The sequence below is a fragment of the Ursus maritimus genome, unplaced genomic scaffold, assembly GCF_017311325.1.
Source record: "Ursus maritimus isolate PB19 unplaced genomic scaffold, ASM1731132v1 scaffold_18, whole genome shotgun sequence".
Lineage (NCBI taxonomy): Eukaryota > Metazoa > Chordata > Mammalia > Carnivora > Ursidae > Ursus > Ursus maritimus.
In genome coordinates this window covers 7,712,252-7,734,773 of record NW_024424230.1, presented here as the reverse complement: position 1 = coordinate 7,734,773, position 22,522 = coordinate 7,712,252, and the positions used below count along the sequence as shown (strand labels likewise).

The following is a 22,522-nucleotide window of genomic DNA, read 5'->3' as shown; positions in this document are numbered from 1 at the left end:
TCATGTTGTTGAGTTGTTGAATAAACCAGATCAGTCATCCTACAGAATGCCCCACATCCTGGGTTTGTCTGCTTGTTTCCTTGTGATGATTTGAACTTGTCTTCTCTGCTCTGTATTTCTCATTTACTGGGTGCTGTAGCTCTAAAGCCTTGAGTACATTCAGGTGAAATCTTTTGTGATAAGATTCTCACATGGATATACACATGAAGTTTAATTACAATTTCAAAGGGTTCATAAATTCCAGCCTAAGAACTAGAAGTTTCTCATATGATTTATAAATACTAGATATAATTCACATTAGTAATTTTTCCTTCTACCAGTGATTGTCAATGATCCAGTTTTATAATATCATAGTAAAATTAAGCTCGAAATGATATAATTTTACATAAAATATAGTATAGCGTACACAGATGCAACTTCACTATTCCTGATTAGCCTATACTTGGCAATGTGACACTGGAGGAGCCTACAGGGTGGGGGACCCTTCCAGCCCCACCACCAGGGACTGTGTGATTCCATCTTAAAAACCTCACTTAGGCTGCTGCCTCTAACCAGGCAGGTCCCTATTTGGTCAATGAGTCAGATATTAAATGCCCAGGACCAGGAATACTTGATAAAGATCATGCTAATGTGACCATGAAAAAGGTGGGGGGAAAGGCAGAAAATTATTTAGGATAATGAATATGTTTGGAGTATAATCATTATGGTTAATTATGAGCATACTAATTTGCCTATAAACTTAATCTTCACCACTAATAAGAAAACTGCTCTCCATACACACCCTTATTGAACCTGCAGGCATTAATGTTTTGAGGAAAACCAAAATGATCTCATTGAAATATATTACTCATCTACTCTCTGCAGCAATGAGAGAGAAAAAAGAAGTAAGAATTCTAGGGAAACAGTTGTGCACATAAATTTGTCTTTTATTTCCTCAGGAAATCTCACTGAAATGATGGAAATGGGATTAAACACCAAGACAGACACACACACTCATTCACTCACTCACATAAATCTGGAAACTAAAAAACAGATGGATGAACAGCAAATGCATTAGGAGGCCTGAGAAGGTAGAATACCAACCCTGTCCATACAATGAATTGCCAATGACTGAGGAAATTTAGCATCAGGTACCCCTGGAAGTGAGAACAAAGGAGGATTGTTTGAAAAATCTCTGAGAAGCAGTTTGATGACCAGATTTTGTCCACGACCCACCAATCTCTGCACAGCCAAGCCACTCTTCCTCCCCACCCCTTGCAAGAAACTTGAGATTTAGTCTCTGGAGAAGATGAACTAAAAGGGTTCTAAACTGGCAAAGATGAGGCATATTTTCGGGTGAGGGTATTACACTGGAAACAGGAAGGATTAAGTGAAATGTGCCAATTGATTTCTAAGACCCCTGCTCTCTTTCTCCTACTTTGTGGCAAAACACTTGGCAGCTGGGTTTTCACCTCCAGGCAGGAGATCAGAAGATTCTTCTCTCGGGAATCTGACAAGCTCAAGAAGGCAGGCCACAAAGGGCAGCCAAATGCCCTTACACTACAGCCTACAGCTGACAGGCTCCATTCTGATGCCCAAGGCTTTCAATCTACTTCAAATCTCCCAGTTTCAAATGCAGAAGACAATCAAGGTTAGCAGATACATAAGAAAAGCCCCTAACCAGAAAACAGAAACCAAAATAAAGAGAAAAAAAAAAAAAAGAAGAAGAAATGAGAAATTATGTAAGAAGAAGAAAACTTAGTAAGAGTTCCAAAACATATAGAACACACAAAGTAGAGGGGATGTCAGTTAAGTGAAAGAGGAGTGCAGATGGAAAGGACCCTCACGAGGGGCACCTACCTGTGTGTAGTCATTTCAGCTTTTGATTCTTGGCTTTGGCTCAGGTTGTGATCGGGCTCCACACTCAGCGCAAAGAATGTTTGAAATTCTCTCTCCCTCTCCCTCTTCCTCTGACCCTCCCACTCTCTCTCTCTCTAAAATAGATAAATAAATCTTTAAAAGAAAAGGAAGAAGAAGAGGAGGAGGAGGAGGAACCCTCAAGAGAGCCCAGCACAATGGATTAAATAGACCCCATTGAGAAACTTCATCTGGAAAATGCAGAATGCTGGAGACAGAAAAAAATTCTTAAAACTCCCAGGGGAGAGAAACCAGAAATCACAATGGCTTCAGATTTTTCCACAGTAACATGAGAAGTTAAAGAGAAGAGACAAGGCCTTCTCAATTCTGAGGTGAATGACTTCTAATCTAGAATCCTCACTAAACTATAAATTTAATGTAAGGGTAGGAAAAGACTCCAATGTCTAGATCTCAAAAAAGCCTCTTATGCACCTTTACTCTGGAAAGTACCAGACAAGAGACTCTACCCAAAGGAAAGCGGGAACCAGGAAAGGAGAACATGGGAGACATGACATCGCAGGAAACAGCAGAGCAGTAAAGGAATTCCCCGGAAGAAGGTGAACGGAGATCCCAGCATCATACTGGGCACCATGCAGGTCAGAAGGAACTGGAAGTGATTTCTTCCAGAACATGAAGCTGACATAAGTTCTGACATGTCTGAATATACTGGGAGGACATTCAGTTGCTGGCAAAGAGCATGGAGCTTATCAGTGATAATAGAAAACTCAGCAAATTTAAAAATAATATAATAATTATCTCTAAGGAAAAAGGAAGCTGTGAAGTTCAACCATGTGCAGCATTTTCACAGACTGATCACCACATGCTGCCTCCTTTCTAGCCACCATGAAGATATAGGATAGCAGGGAAAGGAGAAGGGAGCCCACTGTGGCCAGGTAGGCGGGTGGGGCCTGGAAAGGGAACTCAGGTCTCACGTTCCAAAGAAGGAAGTCAACAGATAATGTTTAAGATGGAATAACCAAGATAGAGTAATATAAGCATGTCAGAGACATGGCAGGGAAACATAAAACAATCAACTAAAAGAGGTATGAGTAGTTAGTTGCCTTTAAGAAGAGGGGAATGAAGGAAAAAGAACTCTTCTACTTGGGATACAAAACTTATAAACCTATTTGGCAGTCTAAAATGTATATATAGAAAAACTGATATCAAAGCCAAAAGCTAAAAACAAGCAAAAAAGAAATAAACAGGATTAACATCTAGTAAATCCACATACTTTTCAACATATACTGAAGGTCAGAGTAAAGGATTTAATTTCTACCATTTTCCATGCAGCACTTATTACAGACTGAAGAGTCGCTCTGAGCATCTGTGCACAGAGCAGGAGCACATGGCTCAAAGCCTGAGAAGCCTGGGAGGCAAGAAGGCAGAGGCTAAGATTCCAAGTCAGACAGTTGAAGTGACAAACTAGCTACTGGATAATGCAGACACACAAAAGAGGAAAATTAAATCAAAAGGATACAGAGCAAGAAACAGCACATCTTTTCGCCAACCATAGGAAGAAAGAAAATCAGGACTCAATGTAATTTATTTAAACTTTATGCTCTTTTTAGATCTAATTCCTTCTACACATTAAGTGATGTAGGTATTCTAGGTTAAGACTCTTTGCTTTCTTACCAAAAGGCGCTGATATAAAGAACGGGGTTTTTAATTACCGTGAACATTCATTAACACAGCAGTATCTCAAATAGATAAGCCTTTTCTCTCCAACAGATTTACTCTTGAACTTCACCATTCACTAAACACTTGTGCGTAATCTATTTTCTAAAATGTGAAATAAGAGTTTGTTGTTTCCTTCCATTACTATCCTTAGACATCAGACCAAATACAAGGAGCAAAATTAATTCACCATCTCAATTATGAGCAAAATCTATTACATATATGTCTTTGCAAATGAATCATACCAAGTATCTCACTAGGGAAGGCAAAATCTCCATTAAGTCAAATGTGTTCAATATGTTATAGTCAGCAGATAATATGGTCTCTATGGTCAAAAGATATATATCATAGGACATGTATGTCAAAAGACAGAATAGTTTCTAAGAGAATATTCAAATCCTCAAACCTCCTCAAAATGGAATTACAAAAAAATAAACTTGTACATAATTTAAGATATAAATACCAAATGCAAACTTTCGATCCATATTCCCTATGGAAGAGTCCAGTAAAGCAGCCATTTAAAGAGTCTCTGCCAAGACCTTTTAATTGAAGTTACAACATAACGATCTATTAGGAGGATGGAGTTTTAGAGCCAGCTTATACAAACTTAATACAATCCTCTCATTATGCATTTGCATTTTACAAACTGAATTACAAGAGGTTAAGTGATATGCTTAAGGTCACACATGTAATATTTCTGAGTAAGGTTGTACAGAGAATTGAAATAAACCTCTGAAGGTCATCAATTTTTAGTACACTATTTCTTCTGACCGTTTGAAGACTGTAGTTTCCTTTCCTTTGTATAAAACCTTGGATAACACACAGCGTACATGCATGTATAGTAGAAACATACGTGATTTATTATTATGTGCTGCTGGTTCATGTATTTGAATAACATTTTAATTCACATATCATCTTTATACAGGGCAGAGCAAAGAAAACAGTGTTTGTAGTTTAATAAAGCTCATTAATAAATGTCCCAGCTCATGTGAGGCATACATTTTCTCATTACGTATGTCACAGGGACACTTCCTTTCTTTACTTTCTTTGTCTTAAACTTACTTGTGCCCTTCTAACAAATGTCATGTATTTATATTCTACTGTTTACGTGAACAAGAAGAGTATGATTTATAAGGAAAAACAGTTTATATAATTGGTTAAAGTATCCATATCCACACAGAATACTTTACATCTTTTATAATTTGGAGGAAATGGAGAGGAAAATTGGCTAGTCATTAGGAAAATCACTGAGATACCCTGTGGCTCTAGAATACCTCATTTTCTTTGACCAAGAAGGTAACAGCAAAAGATTATAAATGGTAACTTTTATAATGAATACTATTACAAAATATTAAGGAAAAATAAGGGGCAAGGTAAATTTAAAAAATTCCTGTGGCACAGAATTTTTCCTATGTACATTTATTTTAATCTGGTGCATCAACCACCATGGACTCATATTTATCACAAGCCTAATCATGATTCCTTGAAACAGCACAACCAACAAGCGAGAGAAAACAGCTAAGAAATAAAACAGCTTTGGTTTGGCCTGGCTGGAGGTCTTTAAATTTCACCTGGCCCAGGAGGACTGGCTGTAGGACCCATGGTCATGGTTGTGGTCCAGGCTCCCAGAGCTACTGGGCATTCCTGGCCTGGGCAGAGGAGGGGGGCAGGTGCACTCCCCTCACTGAGGGCAAGAAAAGGATGTGGACTGCAGGAATCATTTACATTCCCTGAAGGGGAAAGTATGTCGGTAAAAGCATAAAAGCGGTAAGAGAGAAGGCCCCTTCTCTAGGGAAAAGAGCGCCACTAGAGCCAAAGTTCGGAGATTAATAATGCTTTTGAATTGGGGGAGACCATTGTAAAGCTGTGAATTTGAGTTTCCTCTTACAATATTCTTTAAAGTGCAAAATCAGACTCAGTTAATCAAATAAAGCCTGTTGTTCTGATGGGGAATGAGATAATTGGGACACTATCCAGCTTTGGTTTTAAGCTAAGAAGAGCTGAGTGGGGTGAGGGAGGCTGCGGCCTTGCAAGAGTAAGTGACTTTGAGCAATGTTGTGAGGATCTTCCCCCCCTAGAGTTCCAGCTTCTGAAGGAGCTGCTAGAGATAGGAGAAAATGTCGGGGGTCCCTTTATCAGTCTCCTTATCTGTGCTCTGAAACTAACTGTAGTCTGCTGGGCAAAGACGACGGAAACAAAAGTCCACTGAGGGCACTGAACTCCCCCTTCAGTGGGTAGAATCAAGCTGGACCAGGAGCCATCCTTGCCTCTATCAGCCGTATCTGCTTTCCAACATAACTGGAGCCTCTGCACACAACGCACGAGTAGTCAGGCCAGCAAGATCTGTACAGCCAAAACTCCCACAGGCAGAAAAGGGGCAAAAATCCCCAAATTCAAAGCAGCAAAGAGACAGCAACAAATCGGCAGACTGGAACAACCTTCTGTCTTTATAAAATACGGCTGGCTGACGGGGGAATGGAAGCAAATCCGTCAAGGCACAAGTCTAACTTCTTTTCCATCTTTCAGCAAGAAGATAAAAATCATAAAACCATATGATTATTAAAAAGGGAGATTCTTAATATTGAGAAATCTAGCAATTTCCTCTTTGTAAAAACAACTACACAACTTAGGAAACACTTTGAGGTTTTTTTTTTTTTTGTTAACCTATTTATAAAATCATACTTTAGTGATTTAAGAATGTCATCTGATGAACAAAATTCTTGTTTCATATTTTAGGACTGCAAAAAGTAAGTTTATAAGTTTATAAGGCAGCATGGTTTAGAAAGGGGGCATTTTCTCATAAATGTACCAACTAAGTCCACCCACCTCTATAGACAAACCACCTTAAATGTATGTAATTCCCTTACATAAATCAAATGTTGTTTAGATGAATATATGTTCAGAGATATAGACATGCCTTTAAGATGGCAAGACATTATGAATTAGAAATTAGATTTCTAATATTTTGTTTTGAATTTTTTTTTATCATAGTCATTAAGGAATCAGAGGACCAGGACTGGAGAGGAGATGGTTAATTTCACTTTATATGCTTTTGTTTCATTTAAATGGTCATAATGAACATTAATTACTTTTTAATTCAAATGACTGAAAACTTTTTTTACAAGGCCAAGACTCAAAGTTGATTTATTTAAATACTAAACAAAGTTTTTGAAAGGTCAAGGAATCACATACCTTAAGAATTACTTCATTAAGTCGTTCTAGAGATTTCTGATTTTCCTGAGTTTTATCAAGAAGTGAAGCCATTGATGGACTGTGGCATACATTTGTTTTATCCTTATCCTGGAGATGCCTTTTTGCTTCCTCGGTCAAGAGAACAGAAAGGAACTGCAGGCTGGCAGCAGATAACGTAGGGCATGTGGTAGACAAACCCACACATGTACACAACATATCTGAGAGAGAGAATACTTTCTATGTAAATGTTTGAAAATGTCATCAAAATTAAAGAAGTGAATCAGATCGATTTGAGTAATTAAGTTTATAGCCTTTTTATTTCTAATGAAGTAAAGCTATCAATACTTATAAGTATCATGAGAATAACTCTAGTGGTTAAGAGTAATTTAAACAGTCAATATTAAGACAACAGAATCAAGGAATCTATTTAATTCTCATTTCATTCTTTTTATACGGGCTCTTTTTGGTATGAAAAAGTGTGTGTGTGTGTGTGTGTGTGTGTGTGTGTGTACGTACAAATGCACATACACACAATATTTGCTAAGACCCAAAATAAGAGGATTATATATAGATGAGAACTGATCCCTCTGGGGTCTTTTGGGATCCACAAAGTCTCCGGAGTTTTTAACTTTTTAATTTTTATTTCAGTGCTTACCTAAACAAAATTTCATGTAACTGTACTCTGAATTATCTAGATCACCACTGCATAATTGTGTTTCTGTTTTCAAACAAGTTGATGCTAAATAGTACTTACAAGAGTTAGTATGCAGTGTTGGCATGGTGCAGAAGCAAACATTTCATGGTAGTTCAGAATATAGAACAAGAACGGTTATGTACAAATTTGTAAACATAACACAGATTAGAAAGAACAGGCAAGCCAACTCAAAAGAATCTACACTGAATCAGTCATTATTAATTTCCTGTTATGAGCACTGATTTAATCAAAGAAACATTTGATGCATTATGTTAATTTTATTAATTTGAGTACCACTGGTTTATAATTTTGTTATGTTTTACTTTTATATTATTTGGAATTTATACTTGTGTAAGAGTTATAACCATAAGAATTTCTACCTAGATTTAGGCTAAAAGAAATTCTTATTTTCTTAAGTAACATAAGAAAAATAATTTAGTGAGAGTGGTGTATCATGAGAACTATGTTCATTTAAATGATGCCTAAATATGACTCAGGTCTGAGAAATGACTGTTATAGATAACATAAGTTACTAAGTGAGCATAAGATGTTTTAAATATGTATGAGCATATGGGGTGGAAACTAAAAACAAACAAAAACAACTCCATGACAAGGAATAGCAACAATCATTTTTATTAGTTATGTTTTCATAAACATTACTATTACCAAAGTTAGCTGTTTATGTAGTAACTTATTTCTAATTAGCACCATATTATATAAACTGTGTGCGTGTTTTGCAGAAAGATTCTGAATTTTCTAGGTCCTTATTTTCTCACTAGTGAAAGTGTCAGGTAAACAGGCTTAAAGGAGGGGCCAGCAAACTTTTTCTGCAAAGGGTGAGAGAGAAAATGAGTATTTTACGCTTTACAGGTCATAGGCCTTTGTCACAGCTATTCAACTCTACCACTGTAGCAGGAGAGCAGCTGTAGGCAACACATAAATGAGTAAGGGTGGCTGTGTTCTGATACAATCTTATTTACCAAAACAAGCAGCAAGCCACATTTGACCAGTTGGCTTAGGTGTCCCACATGAGTAGTACCTTGCTTTACGTTAGCAGTGACTCAGGTGGTAAACTAAATTTCCCCACCATGGATGTAAGAAAATCTCAATTACACAGTCAATCTCTTTCAGTTTTAATCTCTTTTAACAAAATAATGATTTCTAAATGGACACAATTCCTTTTAGGGTAAACTCAGAACTCCTATCTTCAGAAACAAACAATTTTGCTTCTTACTGAACATGTATTTCCCCATAAAACTTGCTTCAACACTACCACTCTGGTTACAAAATGTATCATTCATCTAAATCTATAGAATGACCAAACAATAAAATAAGATGTGAAAAAAACAAGTTGACTGAATTAGTGATAACTTGGAAACTTAAAAGAACTCAATTTTGAATACACTTAAGCTAGCCATTTTTATTTTCTTTTACATTGCACAAATTATTTTTAATACAAAGTTATTCATGTTAATTTAAATTTTATATAAATTTTAACACAAAGCACACTACTGCAATGAAAGTAGGTAGCGGGACAAAGTTTCTAAGTTGTATGAAAAACATATTTATTCCATCCTGCCCTTGCCTGTCTGTGAATGTTAGAATTCGACATTGTGCCTAAATCAGCCATTTTTAAAAAGTAACGTAAATGTTATTTATATGCATTTATGTTTAAAAAAGTCTTTTTGCTATGCTAAAATTTAAGAGACTTTATGAAAAATTAGTAGTTATTTAAAAAATACATTTGTTTATGCTACTTCATTATATGAAAAACACCTTATAAAAATAATTAATTATACTACACTCTTAGCATGTCTGTACTATAAGAAAATCCTTGTCTTGACACAAGACACTACTTATTCTAAGTTCCCATGTTATCATATATACAGAATTTTAGGTGCAGGTTTACCCACTTACAGTACGTGTATGTCAGGAAAGAGCCTGGTTTCTATGCCAACACATGAAAATCTTTCTCATTGTTTTAGAATCATGTCATATCACATGTCTCTTCATAACACCACAGGATTTTCTTAACTTGTTTTTATAGTTATTTGAACTGGGTTTCAATTCTTCAAAAATGCATTTTTGAGGCTCCTCAAGAGCACTGCAAATTTCTCAAAATAAATACCTGGTTTCTCTTTCAAATGCCATGCATAATTACTTAATTTTAAGAAAAAATATATATATAAAAATTGTAAATAATAATTCTCTTTATTTTTATTAGCAGAGAGACCCCCAGCCTAGTGAGAGTGTCTTTCTTACCGATCACCGCCACCCAGTGCTTGGCCAGACCCATCGTAATCAACGGGAGAGAGGCAATAGCAGCTTTCCTCAGGAGTGTAGCCAGAAGGTTAAATAAATGTGTCCATGTGTGATAAAAAGCCGATACCAACTCTACATCTATAAAATTAATGAAAACATTTCAAGTTATTAACACAAATAGAAAATACAAAGCTCACCAGGTACTTCGTTACACTTAAGAGGCGTGCACCTGTCAGATGAAGACAAATATAATTCAGCATGATCCAAAATTTATTTCAATTAACTTTTTCACTGCTTCTTAAAGATCTCTCTCATCTACCTCCTACATAAAGACAAATACACACTCAGGCATCCTCCTCTCATTAACGCATTTCAATAACAATTCAGAAGGTATGACAAACTGAATATTAAGTCATATCTTAGGAAACACACACTTGCAGACAGTAAAAGCATGGCATTGTTTGTGCTACTCTTATAAAGTAAAGTTTCTCCTGTTGTCTTTATCCCCTTTGTGCAGAGGTGAAAGAAGAAAGCACATCGTGCCAAGGTCATGGCAGAAAAGAAAGGAGAATTTCTTTAACAACCAAGAGTATTGCCCCCCTCAATGAAAACATGACACAAAAGAGGATTCTGCAGCTTTGCCTATGGCTGAGAATGTAGCAGTTAACGTTCTACCGTAAGGACAGCTTTTCCCTTCTTTCTACCTGGCAAATGGAGGCTGAGAGGAGCAGCAATCTTAGGACTGTCTTCTCTGACCACGCCACCAGTAGCATCTGCCAGCTTTTGCCAAACTCCATTACCAAGCAAACTAAGGACTTCCATCTCAGGCTTCTTTGGGAAATGGCTTATTCCAGGGAGTTTGGATTACAGCAATCCTTGGTATGTGTCTCAACCTTTTTGTCATTCTCATCTCTATAAGGAGTCTTTTCAAACTATGTTTCCTCCTCATCATCCTCATGAAACTTTAATTCCATAGATTCTGTATATCTGTTTATGTACTATCAGTATATCTGTACTTTATACATAAAAAGAATTAGGTATAAAGCTTACTGATTTTATTCAAGATAGCCAAATAAAATATAAGTTGAAAGTTAAAATTAAAAATTGAAAAGCAATTAACATTTAACTTAACTTTTAACTACTTTTGCCAAATAACTTTCATTGTAATTTACTTGCTTCTATAAAATGTATCGAATTACATATGAAAATTAGCAAATCATATACTAGAATATAATCAATATTTTATAAAATCATTCACAACTATAATTTCTCCAGCAAAAATTTTAAAACTCATTTCTTAAAAAAATTTTTACTGAACTTTTACCTTTTGCTAGATGAGAAAATGACTTCTAACTTAACCAGCTGCTAGATATACATTCAGATATCAGTGACATTTTTTATTTTATTTTCAGCAGCTGACATAATTAACAATAGGCCAATTAACTTACATAATAATAAAACATATACTATTTTTATTTAATTCTCAAAGCCCAAGTCAACACAAAAGCAAGAGAATCAATTAAAAACAAAAATCCACAAGTCAGCCAATGACAATCAAGACATGATATGACTTTGGGTTATCTGGCCATATGACTTGGCTCCCTCTTGCCATATGACTTTGGGATCAAGTATTGAATCAAAAGTCTTCTAGTTACAACCAGCTAGGCACTATGGTTTTTAGCAATGATACTGTATATTTCCTGTTTATCTTCTATGAGCTCAAAATGAGTGCTTCCCAAGTGATACCCAAGAAACCCAACAAGAGAAATTAAATACTAAGGAATAAGATTTTATTAGGTAGGACTGAGCTCTGAAGGGTCACAAACCATTGTAACAGCTAAGACTTTTCCCCCTCCCTTTTCCCCAAGATTCAATTTTTGCTTCTTGGGTGTTGATATTACCCTCATAAGAATGCATGTCTATCTTGATTTGCTCAGTTAGGACATCACTACCACTTGTAAAATTCCCAAGTAAGGAATTACTATTCTTTTAGCACCAGGATATTTTAATACTAATGAGACACTGAGGGCTAGATTTGCTGGCATCATAAAACATTTCACTTACCTAAAACCAAGCAAATCCATGAAATTCAAAAAACTAAGTAATAATGAACAGGCAAAGAGCCATTTAGCAATAGTCAAATTATCAATTACTTCATTATAAAATCTTTTAATTATTATATTTTAATTCTGTTAAAGATCCTATATTGTTTTAATTTTCTTCTATTAAGTACTATATGCAACTTTTCAACAGAGTATATTTTTCAATAATTTAGGACTTTATCAAAATGTTTGATATTATATGCTACATTTACTTATACTTGTTATTGCAAAGAAGTTATTAGTAGGTCATTTGGCTGTACCCATAGCTTAGAAGAATAATTACTACCTGAAACTCACTGTACTTGCTAATACTACATACAGAACTTTGCCCGCATTTAAACTGACAGCACAGGGGACAGGCCCTTCACTATACCACATATTTGTCTCAAATGGTCTCCTGGAACCACTTAAAAGATCCAAACTATAAAGCACATTATAAAAGCCTTCCAAAATATTGGCAAAGCACAACATAAAATTTAACCTTGAAGTGAGTACCTGGTGCAGAGTAAGACTTTTTTCCTCAATATTATTTGCTTCCATCCTAAACTTAAAAAATAAAGCTTACCTAACACATCTTTGGTGCATATGGTGAGGACCCCAATGATGTTTGTGATAAGAGGTTTCAGAAGCTCGTCCTGAATCACAAGGTCAGGATCGACCAGTAAACATGACTGCAGAAGCCTAGACAAAGAGGACAGGTATTCTAGGAGAAAGGATACCTATTTGAAAAAAGAGATAAAGGAAAACAAAACAGCATATGAAAAATCTAGTTCAGTGATATTTCAGCTTTCTATGCATTATAAGTCACTTTCTTTGTAATGTAAGTTAATAAAAAAGTAGTAAGATGTTAATTATAACTTTTAAGATCTGTAATGAATGCACAGCACACAAAGTATTTTCTCATATTATAAACATGCCATTAATGACCAAACTAACACTGTCAAGTATAATAATACCAAACAAAGCAGTATTTTCAAAGTCAAATTTCAAATTCCATTTAGAAAAAGAAAGCCTTTACAGTTTTTAAGGAGCTAAACTGTGGAATCAATATTCTGGAAGTAGAAAGGGGCATTCCAATGCCATATATCGTACAATTTTATAAAGAAAGAAAGATTACAAAATATTGTTCAACACATCTCCTATCAGGTAAAATGCTATTTGTAACATTTAATTTCCTTACTGCTATGAAGTCTTTTTTGATGCCTTTGTACTCTACACTATTGATCGCAGTTACAAGCCTGACTCTGATGTATGAAGTACTACATAAACAGACAAACCATGGAAGGTGAGAGCCAACGAGAAGCATCAGAGAGAGAACCACGGAGTCACTGAAGCCTCTCACAAGCCCACGCGCTTCGCCCAGCCATACTCACCGCTTCCTCAGCGCCTCCACTCAGAGCTCAGATCTCACCCTTGTGAGGCCTCTTCTGACCACCTTGACAAAACATAGCACTCTCCCCCTCTGCCACACACCCTTTCACCCACCCTCGTTTTTCCCATACCATTTGATAAAACACTGCACATTTTATTTACTGCTCCCTGTCTGTCTTCTGCACTGAGGACAGAATTCACGTGGGCAGGTGTGCGTGTTTGCTTTGTTCACACATCTGTCACTGGCATCTAGAACACAATCTGGCAGAGAAGAGGTTCCAGAACTTTTTTAGAATGAATGAGTAATCTTGTGTGAGAACAAACAGCCAAGAAGCAGTTACCTACAGAAGGCTAGGTGATGAAGTGGCTAAGAGGGTGAGTTCTGGAACCAACCTGTGTGAGCAGGAATCCTGGCTCTGCCCCTTTCTATGTGAGCAACCCTGGACATTTCCAGTCATTTACTTTTAAAATGAGGCCACTAATGCTACTTCATGTGACTGCTGTGAGGATTACCTAAATTAGTACAAACAAGCACTCCGTAAATGTGTTCTACTGTTGTTATTCCTTCATTCCACAAGTACTAAATGAGCACCTTTCATGGCACACTCAGCATCCAGAACACAACTGATATGTAAGGGCAAAGCCCTGCCTTCATGGAGCTCACTGTAGCCTCCGACCTCATCTCCCCCTCACAGATTCACTCTAGCCACTCTGGCCTCCTTAATATTTCTTGGATAGACCAAACATATCCCAATCTCAGGGGTCCTGCAGTGTCCCCCAGGACTAGCTTCCTCACATACTTCAGGTTACATGTCCTCGTCTGCAAGAACCTCCCCAACCACCCTTAGTGGAAAAGCCCTACCCTCCCAGCTCTGACATCATTCCCTGTCTCCTGTTTTAGTGTTTCTTCAGATACCTATCATCGGCAGGTAAATATGCATTTGCTCATAGTCTGCTCTCCCAACTTGAGGGGAAGAGTATTTATTTGTTCAGGCAAGATCCTGGTACATGGTAGACCCTCAATAAAAATTTGTTGCATGGATAGACAGTGAAATGGAGGAGATAGCCTTACGCAAATAAACACACTCAAAAGTGAAAACACTGCACTGGGACAAGTGTTTTGAAGATAATACACACTGTGTTACCCAACCTTGTAAAAGGGTGTGTGCCCTATTCAGAAACCTCAAAGACAGCACCACAAAGCAAAAGATACTGCTGTGGCCCACCTTTAATCATCACACTAAATAAATCTTGTAGCTCTTCTTAAAATCTGATTTGAGGTAACATTTCTATTAGCAACAACTACACAAGGAATTGTTAAGTATACTTTACATAAGATGCTAGATACAAGCAAGAACTTAAAAATAGTAAATATCTGAAAAGGAACAAAAATAAATTTATTTTTATTAGACTGGGTTTTAAAAATACACATAATTTAGTCACTATGTATTTTAACAACTTCAATTTAGGTGAAAATGATAGATAGTCTAAAATCATAGGATTGGAAGATGGTCTATCCAATATCCTCTCTTTTTTAACATGGTGCTCAAAGATACAGGTCTGTGGATAAACCTTTATAGCTGGTTAATAATGGAATCAGGAAGAGAATCTAGATCTTTAAGCCCTGCTGCTTTATTCTACAATGCAAAGATGTCTCGGATTAAAATGTTAAGTAACCTATTTCAAATAACCTCATCATACCATGTATGTCCTGAAAGATTTCCATCCCTCTCCTATGGTTAGTATATTCTTGGCAGAATTTATGTTTCTGGCACTTGAAGCAAACAAATGCACACACAGCCATGAGGCAAGAGAGAGACGTGACACTTACCTGAGCCTGAGTGTGTTCAACTGGAGATGACAAAGGCAGCGGAGCCTTAAGCTCCTGGACGCAGTTTTCTAGGAGGGTGGCATCTGCAATACTGAGAAGAAAAGAAAAAGAAAACCCTCCAGATGAGTAGTAGTATGCTGCTTATTAAAAATTAATAAATTAGTATTTGAAGTTTGAATATAACCTTGAATAGAATTCAAAGAGAAAGGATCTTTACAGAGAACAAACTGATGGTTGCCAGAGGGAACGTGGGTAGGGGTGTTGGGCAAAACGGGTGAAGGGGAGTAGGAGATACAGGCCTCCAGTTATGGAATGAGTAAGTCATGGGAATAAAAAGCAGAGCATAAGGAATATAGTCAATGATACCGTAATAGCGATGTAACGGAACAGATGGCAGCTATGCTTGAGGTGAACATAGCATAACACATAAATTTGTTGAATAATTAAGATGCACACCTGAAAGTAATGTGACATTGTGTGTCAACTAAAATAGAAAGTTAAAACAAAAAAAGAGAAAAGATTTGCATAAAGACAATAAATGTATAAAGTATCCTCTAATTTTTTAGAACACAGGAAAAGATCTTATGTGATAATATGGGAAGCAAAAAATATCTAATGAAAAGCAGAATAAAATATAATGAAGCTCTTTTAGAAAGAAAGCAAACAAGAGAAAAACATTGGTGGTTAGTTTCCTCTTTAAAATGGGAAAAATACTTGCTAGGAAATAAGTTCTGATTTAGAAAGTAAAAAACAAAATAATGCAAAACAAACAGGAAAATTGTTTTAAGTCAGGAATAAAGAACAGGTACAGAATATGACAAGCCTTTGCCATAAAAGATCCTTTAATAGCTCTGTGGCCTCAATTTCACAGCAGACTCCTAGCTGACTCCTGAGAAGGCAGAGAATTCCTAAAGCTCCATTTTGATCATTCTCCAGGCAGGAAAACATCCACGAGGAAAAGTCAATCGACTAGCAGGTTCCTTTGCCAACTCTAGTAGGTCTCACAGTAGAAAGATGACAAATAAATGTGAACAAACTCACAGCCCACAGCTATTATAAATAGTAAACGAGTAATGAAAAGTGAGCTGAAACAAGGGATACTTCTTTTAGAGTTTCCTTAATATCCTGAAAAGAAAAAGAAAGCACTGTGATTTGGCAAAGAAGAAGATATTTCAGATGGTGAATGTTCACAGGCAGAGAAATGCAAATGACTTAAGTGGTCAACAGGAGAACGTACGCTGCCTATAATAATCTGGATGTGGGAAGAAAGAAAAGGAACAGTTACTATAAAGAAAGAGTGTCCTAGACATCAGGACTTAATCCTCACGCTAACCCCATTAAACAGATGTTATTAATGACACCCCAGAGATTAAAATAACTTCCCCAAGACTGCAATGTTAGTGAGTGAATGAACTATAATCAGACCTTAAGTCAGGCTGACACAGGATCTACAGCCTTTTTTACTGTACCATATAACCAATATGATCATCCAAACGTCCTGCCATAAGCTCATCACTATTAGCTAAATGAAAGAACAAAATCATGATTCCCTAAATTTTATCAGAGTACTTTCTAATAAAAGAGTTTAATTTTAATCTCCAATAATGAAAAGCACTCCAAATGAATTCAAACAATGATTTTCAACCCATGGCCACGATTCTGATACAACCCTAGGGAGATGAATCCCTGACCTCTTTCACTTACATTTAGAATGGCCAAGTGGATGGCATCATATTTCTTGAGTGTGGTGGAGGGCAAATAAGGTTTAGAACCTCTGAATTCTTAAAAAAAAAAAAAAAATCAGGAAGGTGGGAGTGCGTTAACAGTCAATATAACAAACCAATATGAGTGCTGTAATAGAGCCAAACTAAAACTGTCAAGACAATTCTGGCAAAAGCAGAAACCTGTAGTCTAGTAAGCCAAAAAAAGAAAAGATAAAGATATATTCCCAGTATGCATAAAGTCTTACGCCAAGTCATGAGCACAGCTGGTGTCAATTCATCTCTACCACTCTGCCTGTCTTACCTACAGAGAAGCTCTATGAGCCGGGCTTGCCGAAAAGCACGTGCAGTGTCTCCTGGAGCGATCACCAAGAGGCCGTCGAGCAGGCCGCACACCGCTGAAAGGAGAGGTGGAGTGACCACACACTGCCTGGGCAGAGGGGCAGGAAGGGATCCGTCACGCGGAAGCTGTGCTGACGCAGTTTCATGCTGACCCGTTACTGAAAATAAGCATAGAGATTATCACTATTTTGTTTACTTTGTGCTTATGTACAATATTCATAAGTCCTGATAATCAGAGGAAAGTCCCTGAAAAGTGCCAAAGAAAGATGGCTGGGGAATTTCCCTAGTACCTGATTCATCTCAACTCCGAGGCCAAGGAAGCAGACATCCAACTCCTTCCTCCACTGTGCGTGTGTGTGTGTGTGTGTGTGTGTGCGCGCGCGCGTGCGTGTGTCTGCCTTGGGTGACAGTGTAAGAGCCAAGACAAGAAGCACACATTTTGTGCCCTCAAGCATTCAGACACTGAGGAACAAACAGTCTACAACTCTTTTTCTAAAATTCCAGGGGCCAGAAGAGCTTTAGAATTCAAAATATTTTAGATTTTAGAAAAGCAGTCAGATACATGTACCGTACACTAATTCACACCTTCACTGGGATCTTGGGTGACACCCCACAATGAAGTAAGTATTTCTATAGTGTGACACATGTATGATCCCACTACACAGGATGCAGAGAGGAAGAGAGACCACCTCAAACCAGCACTGCTCAGGTTCTGCAGCAACGGTATTCAGGTACAGGCAAGTTTTACACCAAGTGAGTTCTGAGAAACCTTTTAATGTTTCAGGGATTCTGGATTTTAGAACTGAAGATATGAGACTGTGGACCTTTCCCAGAAAACTCCACAAGGGATTGTTAACAAGAAAGCTATCTTTGTTAATCTGCCTCAAGACTTTCCCTCATGACCCTCACTTATTATTTATTTTAAAAAAATCATATTTTGAATAAATTCAGACTTACAGAGTACAAGAGTACAGAGAATTCCCATATACCTTGGCCCAGATCCCTATATATTAATGTTTTACCATATTTTATCTACCTACATACCTATCTTCTTATGAACTGCTTATAAGTTGCAAATGCCCCTCCAACCCTAAATTAATTTCCTAAACAGACTTTGTCTTTTGTAATCACAGTACAATTACCAAAACCAGGAAATTAATAGTGACGCAGTGGTGGCCTCTAATCTATAGACCTTTTCCAAATTGTGATATTATCCCACTAATGTCCCTTATAGCTCCAGAGTTCCCGTGCGGATCCAACTCAGGATCACACCTTGCATTTAGCTGTCATGTCTCTTTGGGTTCTAAACTGGAAGATTTCCTCAGACTTGCTTTGTCTTTCAGGGCCCTGACATTTTGCAAAGAGCACAGGCCAGTTACTTTGTAGAAAATCTGATGTTTGATGTTTCCTCATGAATAGATCTTCAGTGCATCCTACCAGGAAAAAACATGATTCCTATCTGTGCCAGTACTGGTGGTGCTAACTTTGGCCATTTGATCAAGGTGTTATCTACCCGGTTTCTCCACTGTAAAGTTTAATTTTCTTTCATAATTAACTAATTCCTTCGGGGGAAGAATTAGGACTATATAACTTTGGGACTATGTAATATCAAGAAAGATTTGACATTTTAAACCAAATAGAGTCGGGAAAATTAAATTTAGGTAATTCCACAGAAACAATTCAATTGATTTTAAGGGAAAAATTTAAATATTCACAAGATATGTATTCCATGTTTTCAGCATTTTTAGGCCAAGTATACAGAAGAAGATCAATAAAAGGGGAGACACAGAGGTTAAGAAATTCAAACTCATCTAATGTATTTAAAAACTTTATATCTTACCTAAAGAAAATTATCCCAGTTATTTATGTTAGTAATACTCAAATACACTAACAATTTTATTTTTTAATGATTCCTTTCACCTCTGTATATAAATGTAAGCTTACAGATCACAAGAGATCCTGTTAGGTTTTTTTTTTATATAAAATAATTTTTTTTTTTTTAAAGATTTTATTTATGTGACAGAGAGACAGCCAGCAAGAGAGGGAACACAGCAGGGGAGAGGGAGAGGAAGAAGCAGGCTCCCAGCCGAGGAGCTCGATGTGGGAATCGATCCCGAAACGCCAGGATCACACCCTGAGCCAAAGGCAGACGCTTAACGACTGCGCTACCCAGGCGCCCCTAAAATAATTTTTCTTTTACAAAAGTTATAAACTAAATTTAAAAATGAAAAGCTAGATGTTTAAAGTGGCCCTAACGTACATGTTAGAGAAAATTTTTTTCACCCTGTCTTAAATCACTTTGGAGCATATTAATTCCCTGGTTAATTAAGAATTAGCAAAACAACAAATAAAAGGACTAACCAGCTTTATTGGCAAATCCTGCTAGATGCTCCAGCTGAGGGAACTAAAATCTCATTATCACCATGAAAAAAAAAAAAATCACATTTTATCTCAATACTATTTTAAAGAGATGGAATTCAAGAAGATATCTAACAACAACAAAATAATTGCTCTAGTATTATGGCTCACTGACAATATATATCTAATGCTTTGCAGCACTGTTCAGTGGCAGATTCAACAAAAAGGATTAAAAAGATTTTTTTGTCAAATATACACGCTTAAGTGATTGGCAACCAGTAAAACTGCATGAATACACATTTTAAGCACAATCCTTGAAAATAAAATAAATCCAAATCAAGAATAATGCAACAAAAAACAAAAAAAAAAAACCCACACAACTTATGTCCACACAAAAACCTGTGCATCAATGTTCATAGCAGTATTATTCCTACTAGCCAAAAAGTGGAAAAATCAATTGTCCGTCAACTGAAGAATGGGTAAATAAAATGTGGTATATCCATACAGTGGAATATATTTAGCAATAAAAAGAAATTAAGTACTGACACATAATACAACACGGATCAACCTTGAAAACATTATGCTAAGTGAAAAAAAACAGTCGCAAAAAAATACATACTATATGATTGCTTTTTTATGAAATTTCCATAACTTCCCAGGCCTAGGACTGGGAAGGATCAAAAGAGATGAGGCGTACATTAGCCACATTGCTAATGGCAAGGTTTCTTTTTGGGGTGATGAAAATGTTCTAAAATTGATTGAGTGGCGATGCTTGCACAGCTCTGTGAATAGACTCAAAACCAATAATTTCACTTATTAAATGGGTGACTGTATGGTATGTAAATTATTCTCAATGAAGTTATTAAAAAAAGAGTAAGGTAACATACTTTTAGAGATAAATGTTCATGAAATTCATTATCAAATTTCATTTCGTGCTCTGTGTCCTTAACTATTTAAACAATGTGAGTTTGCTCTTTTTATTCGTTAGAGGATCAAATGAGTACTTTCTACAATTCAATACTTTTTTATATTGTTAACATATATTACTAAAAAAAATGAAATGGGACATTGTTTAGAAAGTTAGGGAACAAATACTATAATAAAAATTCAGAGTAGAGTCTTAATTAACCAATTATTTCTGAAGTTTTAGAAAGCCTTTTCCCTGCAGATGCTTATCCTTCAGTGTTTACAATTACCTTCTTTTTAGGTAGCATATTCCTTACATGCGATGAATTTAATGCTACTGAATAAAGGCCTGTACATTCTCTAGAACAAAGAAAAGCTAAGTTATAATCTTCCAAATATATAAAGTTTGAAGCATAATACAGTTGGAAGCAGTCCCTAATACAAAGAATAGAATTTATACACTGCCATTAATAAAAATAATTCCCAGGCTACTCATCAAGCATTTCTAATAAAATAAAGATGCAACATATTTTGTGGACTTTAAAGTGGAAGTGTTCCCCTTGAAAAATACTTATGACTGGATTCTCTCCACTTTCAAGTGGTCTACTCTAGTAAATTGAAGTGTCTTCCCGAAAGAGGGAGAAAAATGAAGGTAACTAATATCTATTAGTTCCCCAGTTCAAACACTAAACATCTACGCTTAGCTAATAAGAAACCATATGGCAATCAGATGACTAAATTCCATTTATTAGTTAAGGGTATTTGTTTTGTTAATTTCTGATATATTTATTCTATCATGGACTGGACCACTTCATTTTGTTCTTATCTGGACATTCATTGTGTTCTGTGACTTATTTAATTTTGTTCTTACGTAGACATTTAGTTTCAAAATATCTGGACCAACTTGTCATTTTTCTTTTTGAAAGTAGAATGTCTTCCTAAAAGGGTACCTTGGGCCACGAACTGGTCATGTGAGGCTTCAGGGAGAGGCACTGCTGAGGACCCAAGTGGTGGAAATTCATCACTCCCCGAGGAAGGTGCCACCTATCAAGCAGCAGAGAAAACTGTTTTATTCTTAACATTCATTCATTCATGTTACCACATGGAAAGTGAAACAGAAGCAATATGTACACAAAATATCCTTAAACAAGAAGGTTAGTAACAAAACTACACTAGTTAGTATGACTGGAAAACATTCTATATCTTGAGACCTGTGAGTTTTTTGAACAGCACTTTCTACTACTTCTTATACGGCCTGCTGGAATTTATGTAAATCAGTAACTCAAAGGAGCAAAGTTTTTATTTGAAGCCCATTTAGGATTTTAAGGTCTGGATATGGCCTATCCCCTCTTATTGCCCAAATGTGAAAAGGTAAAACATACTCCTTTAATTTTGCATAATTCACTGTCCCTGAGATAATCTGCCCTACTTTGATTCATAGTAAGAGGGGTTCATTTTATAAGTTTTAAATGGCACACACAAATTTTAATAATGCCTAAGGAAAAAATCAACAGAAATATTGAAAGATTTTTCTCTACCTTTCCCCATATCACAAAAGAACTGTTTCAGGCAGTATGCTGACACTGTGTTTCAGAATACAGTATTTTTTAAAACATTAAACATAACATAAATTCTGTAGAAGACAAACACAATTTTACCTACGGGTTTACAGATGAGCAGACTGTGTGGCCTCCTAAAACGGAAAAAGTTCAAACTGATGTATCTGGCAATTTCTCTGTGAAAAATACCTTATTTAGAGAGGTTAGATCACTCTTTTTCTTACCACCAATTTACTTTCTCTGAAATAGTCTGAACTTCCCATAGCTGGATAAGCTCCATGTCAGCGCACGTATACAGTATGAACTGTCACTAACACTTATGAATCAACCCTACCTCAAACTCAGATACCATACAGCTCAGTACTTGTATATTGATTGTGTATTTATCTTAACATATAAAGTAGGGTACCTTAGACTTGATATGACAGAATAAAAATGAAAACCAAGGTTATTTTTGTTTTTAGTTTCTGTTAACAAACAGAATAGAAATCTGAAGAAAATGGCTGATGGAATTTATATACAGTTTTTAAAATCCCTCTTTGAACTTAAGACTTTAATCATTTCTCACCACTTCAAGTATGACATTACAATAACAAATAACTAACAGAAAGCTG

At 36.3% G+C, this 22,522-nt stretch overlaps 1 protein-coding gene across 1 annotated transcript in view; it reads right to left on the bottom strand.

Moving 5' to 3' along the window:
- The window catches only part of RTTN (rotatin), a 144,141-nt gene that overhangs the window by 21,349 nt on the left and 100,270 nt on the right, over positions 1 to 22,522 (bottom strand). The window contains exons 35-40 of the mRNA XM_040632443.1: positions 21,300 to 21,393; positions 17,048 to 17,243; positions 15,023 to 15,113; positions 12,386 to 12,539; positions 9,719 to 9,856; positions 6,763 to 6,980 (exon numbers count right to left, since the gene is read on the bottom strand). Coding sequence (XP_040488377.1) covers positions 6,763 to 6,980; positions 9,719 to 9,856; positions 12,386 to 12,539; positions 15,023 to 15,113; positions 17,048 to 17,243; positions 21,300 to 21,393 — 891 coding nt within the window. The remainder of the gene's footprint in view (positions 1 to 6,762; positions 6,981 to 9,718; positions 9,857 to 12,385; positions 12,540 to 15,022; positions 15,114 to 17,047; positions 17,244 to 21,299; positions 21,394 to 22,522) is intronic.